The sequence below is a fragment of the Procambarus clarkii genome, chromosome 29 (genome assembly GCF_040958095.1).
Source record: "Procambarus clarkii isolate CNS0578487 chromosome 29, FALCON_Pclarkii_2.0, whole genome shotgun sequence".
In the NCBI taxonomy this organism is placed as follows: Eukaryota; Metazoa; Arthropoda; class Malacostraca; order Decapoda; family Cambaridae; genus Procambarus; species Procambarus clarkii.
In genome coordinates, this window is record NC_091178.1 from 34,715,098 (window position 1) to 34,721,597 (window position 6,500).

The window sequence follows — 6,500 nt, forward strand, 5'->3', positions numbered from 1 at the left end:
GTCCCTCTCTGATAAAATACTCATCAAAGCAAGTTTGTGTGCTTCTTCCAGGAAGGAAACCATACAGATTAGGGGCAAGGTGGGGCTTGATTTGAAACATTAGTCTGTCGAGAATAATTCTCTCAAGAACTTTACACTTGCACGACGTCAGGGAAATGGGTCTGAATTTTTATGAATTAAGCTACGGAGAGCCGGTCGGCCGAGCGGACAGCACGCGGGACTTGTGATCCTGTGGTCCTGGGTTCGATCCCAGGCGCCGGCGAGAAACAATGGGCAGAGTTTCTTTCACCCTATGCCCCTGTTACCTAGCAGTAAAATAGGTACCTGGGTGTTAGTCAGCTGTCACGGGCTGCTTCCTGGGGGTGGAGGCCTGGTCGAGGACCGGGCCGCGGGGACACTAAAGCCCCGAAATCATCTCAAGATAACCTCAAGATAGCTTGGGTATGGGTATTATGAGTCCCTGTGTCCAGCGGTCAGGTAAGACACCCTGCCTTAGACTTTGATTAAACAATTCTAGCAAAGGGCTATTTGGCAGCTCAGCAAGTATTCTCATGGTGTTGTATGTGATGCCATCCTCTCCAGGAGAGGTAGCCTTACCTTTCTTGAGTGCATTTTTAATTTCAAAGGGGGTTATGTCATAGTTATCATCAGGCGCTATTTCACTACAGGCAATATTAATATTAAAGTTACGATTTATTTTGGTACTATCCAGATGGTTTTGCACATCTAGGGGCAGGCTGCTTATACTGGCAGTGCTTGCATATTGCTGAAGCAGCATGTCGGCATAGTCTACAGGTGAATGGTGATCAAGTTGACGACTGCTAGGATAAGAAATATTTTTAATTTTATTCCACATTTGGGATTAGGATGTTGCATGATTGATGCCTTGCAGAAACTGTTCCCATTGCTGGTTATACACCTGTTCCTTTAGCTCTCTAAACTCTCGGCTGGCTTTAAGAAATATGTTGAGGGTGTCACCTGTTTTATGTGTTTTACACTGCTCAGCTAGGAATAGAACTCTGTCATGCAGGGGCTTAAGGCGTGAGTCAGTGAACCACCTCTGTCCCTTACTCACTGTTTTAGGTCTTGTGGATTTTACAACATTTTCATAAAAAGAGGTTACTTCAGTGACCAGGTCCTCATATAATGCATTGACGGTAGTAAAACAGTAAGTGTTATATTATTCAGAAAAGCGGAATTTGAAGAGCATGTGTAAATTTTCAGGGATATTAATATTTTTTTTTCAAAGCTTAGGGGTTTGACATTATTGATAGTGAATGAACTAAATATGGCAAAGTGATCACTAACTAATTCGTGAACAATTGCACCTCCGACAGCATTATCAATGAGACCGTGACCAATGACATAATCAAGCCTGCCACCCCTGAGGTGTGTGACGTTAAAGGAGTCAAAGTTGAATACGGACATGTTATTATCTCTTAAGTATTTTACAAAGACCTTGCCATTCCTGTTTGTTTTGGTGTCACCCAGGCTAGTGTGTCTAGCATTAAAATCACCCATTACAATGGTTTGAGAGCTGCTGGTGATTTTTGGAAGAGAAGCTTCCACTATTTGATCGCACCTTACATATACATTAACTAAGTTAATAAACCCAGTCGCTGTAGCAATCTGAAACTGCTGATAATATGAGTCGTCACTTATGTGGTTTTTAACATGTTTACACACTAGGTTACTTTTAACATACGTCAAGATACCGACATCATGTGAACCAACATTTGAGAAAGCTACATAACCTGGGAGTTTGGGTGGCGTTTTATTTTGTGTGTTTGCAGTGCATGGTTCCTGCAGGCACAGTACATCAGTGTTGTTGGCACCAGCGTACATCATTAGATCAAACAGCCTCCTTCGCACGCTTCTCACATTCCACGCGAGAAATTTAATAGTGAGTTGGTCGTGGGTAATGGTGTTCATGAACCTGACGAAGAGAAGTGTTTACAAGATTCACAAGTTGTAGACTATTGCGTACAGGTGACAATTGTTCACAATCATCAATGGCAAAGAGTTCTCTGATCTGTTTCAAGGTCAGCTGGTTGCCTGTACTTTTCCTAACATTTACAATCATTTCATGTTCATCAGGATTCATAGGGACACAAGCGGTATTGTTTGGAATGAGTTCATGAGCGCATTTGTTAATTACAGCTAAGACACATGGGTTTTAATATGTTTCACTCGCCACAGCGGTACTTACAGCACTGGAGGAGGCGTCAAGACTTGCTTGAGACTTGTCAACACTTACAGCACTCTAGGGGGTCAATAGTTGCTTGAGACGTGTCAACACTTACATCACTGGAAGGCATTTCACTAGACTTGGACGTTCTCTTCACTCCTCGGGCTGGCGAGATGATCGCTTGAACACTGTCCTAGGTCGTCCATGTTGATCTTGGCATAAATGCTGTTGAGACCATTTTCAATCTTCGTGAGGGTTTCTTGGAGCTTATTGACGGTAATTTCTATTTTACTCATGCGAGCTGGAAGTTCTAACACCTCCCTGTGCAGGCTGGCATCAGGCTTCCCAGGTAGGCGAGGAAAGGTTGTCAGGCTGTTGGCGTCAGGAACGGTTGTTGGGTCATCCCTGGTGGGGGGGCGGGTAGGTGTAGTGGTGGGGCCACCCCGGGTGGGGGGGTTGACTGGGGTGGTGGAGGGTTGCCCCACTGTGCTGTGCGGGGGAGGCCGCTTGACACAGTCCTTGTGCCAGGCGGTCACACCCTCCCGCAAGCACCTGGAACACTTGTGCTTGGTGGCTGAGGATGAGGTCTCATCAGTCCCAAGGGCGTGGTCTTTATTGGGGCATTCTTTAGTGAGATGATTGGCTGCACAGAGGGCACAGGCGACTGAAGATTTACAGTGCTTGGCTACGTGACCAAAGTGTTGACAGTTAAAACACATGACAGCTGAGGATACCCAGGGTGTTATGGTACAGGCTGGCCGGTAGGGGCCTAGGAACTTGTGATGATTGGGGGGCGGCATCTCATGTTCCCTGACGATGACAATCCTGTTTAGTGGCTTGCATCCAGAATTGATGCGTCATGCACTGTACACACCTCGTAGTTCTTTCGCATGGGAGATGTCAAGGTCATGAGGGCAGGATGTGACAAGGTACTCTCTGTACCTCCTGGACGTTCAGTAAAGCAGACAACATTAAAATTAAAAGAATTATAAAATCTACAGACTTCTCTTGGCGCATTTAATTTAGACCAACCTCGTGTTGAGATGTAGAGGCCGAGTCCCACTCAAGGGTGGTGTTAGGGTTGCTCTTGCATGGCTCCACACTCTCATTCTCTACCCAATTGAACATTCCAGGCATATCTGCCTCCCAAAGTCAGAAAAGGTGGTCAATGTCAACATTGACCACCTGAACGTTTCCCTGTCGTAATGTTCTATCAGAGAGGTCATCCAGTACCCAGCAAACACAGAACGTTTGTGGACGTTTTTATATGGTGCCACAAAGGTAATACTGTAACTTTTGACATAAATACATATTTTTGACGTCCTTAAAACCAAAGGATATAACTAAAAACATATATTCTTGAAACAGTTTTTTAAGATTTATGTAAAAATTTAAAAATAATAGTGAATGCTATGGAATTAAAATGCTTTCATGCGTTATATTTAAGAATAAATAATTTTCAGTCAACATTTTTTTTTTTGTTTACTTTATGTAAACGTATTCAATTTACATTCTTATAACATAAATATAACATGTATATGACGTCACTATAACGTTATTTACACGACATCATTTTGTTATTATATTAACAAATAATTCCTGTATGAAAACCAGAATATTATATATTGAACTTTATGTTTTAAACCTTGTAAAGTTATCATAAAACTTGGAATAAGACGGTAAGCATGCTTTACTTATGAAAATATACAAACAAATCAACAAAAACATTTTAACATAAAAAAAACATAAACATAACATAAATTAACTGCATGCATATATATGGGAGTTAATTGGAACTCTGTAATATTGCATACATGAATCTTGAGGTACAAACCCAGTGTATTTACCCATGCAGTAATTGTTTCCTAAATCTAAATTTTTCCAATTTTTACATTTTGTTTTGAGTTCTGTCTTGTGTTGTTACTTTTAATTTCCCATTAATATCCCCTTTGTTATGTCCATTCATCCCATTGTGCACCTCTACCATATGTCACTCCTAATTCTTTGCCTTTCTAGAGAATGTAATATAAGCTTTGACAATCTTTCTTCATATGACAGGCTTCTAACACTTTCATCTACTAATGACAAAGTATGGAGTCAAAATTTTAGCTGCTAAATGTCCACTAATGACGAAGTATGGCATCAAAATTTTAAATATTTGCTAAAATTCAGGATTTTATCCGATTTTGGGGGGACTGATTTTAAACTGCGAGCCAACGTCTTCCCGCTTTGAACTACTGAAGAACAAAGGTTACCATTTATATATGGATAACTATTATAAGTCGAATTGAATGAGTGAATTGCTGCTTGAAGATGGGGTATACACCTGTGGTACTATCAGATTGCAGCGTGGTGAGCCTAAAACCCTTCAGATCCAAACAAAGGGTAAAATGCCAGTAGATACAATTGCTAACACATTGATACCAAAATGAAAGACATATGACGAGAATTGAGGTAACCAAAGTGAAAAGAGTGTACACATTACATTGCTCTAAATGTGTGGCCACGTCTGTGGTAGAAAATAATAAAAAAAAAAAAAAATAAAAAAATAAAAAATACATTGCTCTTGAGTGCTCCCGGGTTACTTTCTCTCACTTTCTCTGTTTTGTGCGGATGGTACGCCGTGCTTTTGGAGTTTATATGCATTTTTAGGCAGTAGAGAATTCTATTGCGAACACATTGATACCAAATTGAAAAACCTAGGTCGAGAATTGAGATGACAAAGTTGAAAAGAGTATGCTCTCTAATGGAAGGCTAGGCACTGCACAGCCCACTCTTCTGGGTGACACAGCCTGTTTTCATCAAATCAGCGGGTAGAGCGCGCTGCTGTTTTTGACATTTTATGCATATATTCCGGTTGGGAATTCTATTGCGAGCACATTGATACCAAAATGAAAGACCTAGGATGACAATTAAGGTGACCAAAGTGAAAGGAGTGTATACATTTTATCACTCTTGTGCGCTCCCGGGTAACATACTCTCGCTTTCTCTGTTTGTTGTGGATGGTAAGCCGGGCTTTTGGAGTTTATATGCCTTTAGTCCTCTAGATAATTCTATTGCGAACACATTGAAACTAAATTGAAAAACCTAGGATAAGAATTGAGGTAACAAAGTTGAAAAGGGTATACACTTTTCAGTATTACCCCGCTCTCTAATGTAATAAGAGTTGCCATGGGGTGGTCCTGCTTTCTCTTTCTGGTACCCTTGACCTACATTCATCTTGTCGGCGAGTGGAGTGCGCTGCTGTTTTTGACATTATATGCATATAGTTCTGTTGGGAATTCTATTGCGAACACATTGATATACATTGGACCATACAAAATCATCATCAAAAAGATGATTTTGTCTTTCAAAATGTCTATGTATTTGTCTTTCGTATTGTTTCAAAATGTCTATGTCGTCCTATGTCTTTCATGAAAATGAAAGATATAGGACAAAAAATGAGGTGACCAAAGTGAAAAGAATGTCAACATTTTACCTCTCTTGGGTGCTCCCGGTAACACGCTCTCACTTTCTCTGTTGCGGGTGGTAAGCCGGGCTTTTGTAGTTTATATTCATTTACTCCTCTAGAGAATTATATTGCGAACACATTGATACCAAATTGAAAAACCTAGGAAGAGAATTAAGGTGACAAAGTTGAAAAGAGTATATACTTTTCAGTATTTCCGCGCGTTACTGCAGACTGTCCAAAAAAACTAGAGATAGTGGAAGGGTTACTTGCCCAAAACGCGAAAGTACTTGCGGGGAATTAACTTTCTTTCAGGCTTCCTGAAAGAAAGCTTGGAGGGCTTGAAAAATTGCCGAACGAAGCTTTGAGGATAATCCTTGGTTGCCCTCGTACCACAAAGATACTTAACATGAGGAATGAACTTAATATTCCGTGCGTTGTTTATCGTGTTAGTAAAATTACCTGTCAAATTGGTATAAAAATGTTTAGGCTAGCTCATCCTAACCCTTGCACATAAGCCCTCCAGAATTTCTTTATTGAATGTAAACATTGTTTCAAATGGATAAATAAAATTGGAACTGAACTCAGAAAGTATCAGATCTATAATTTGTACCAAGAGAGATAACAATAGCACTTTCCTCCACTGTGGGAAATAACACCCTTTCCAATTTTAATCCCTCCCTCTCCATCAAAGGAGCAAATTAGAGATCAGCCCCAGCTTCGTTTTGAGGCAAAGCTCAACGTCTTAAGCCATATTGATGCTCTGTCCACAGAGCATTCTCTCTCTCAAATCATATACACTCAAGGTTTCCTACAGCGCCCAACGGGGGTACCTGGAAGTATAGTTGTCCTGATAATAGGCTA

General features: G+C 40.8%; 1 protein-coding gene across 1 annotated transcript; it reads right to left on the reverse strand.

Annotated features, from left to right (window-relative positions):
• Positions 1–2,322: 2,322 nt before the first annotated feature.
• On the reverse strand, positions 2,323–2,988 carry LOC138369715 (uncharacterized). The gene has a single exon (XM_069333150.1). The coding sequence runs from the start codon at positions 2,986–2,988 to the stop codon at positions 2,323–2,325; it is 666 nt and encodes a 221-aa protein (XP_069189251.1).
• Between the last annotated feature and the right edge of the window lie 3,512 nt (positions 2,989–6,500).

Bases quoted from the DNA above. Each gene is read 5' to 3' on its own strand.
- LOC138369715 (XM_069333150.1), bottom strand. From the start codon at position 2,988: ATGCCGCCCCCCAATCATCACAAGTTCCTAGGCCCCTACCGGCCAGCC.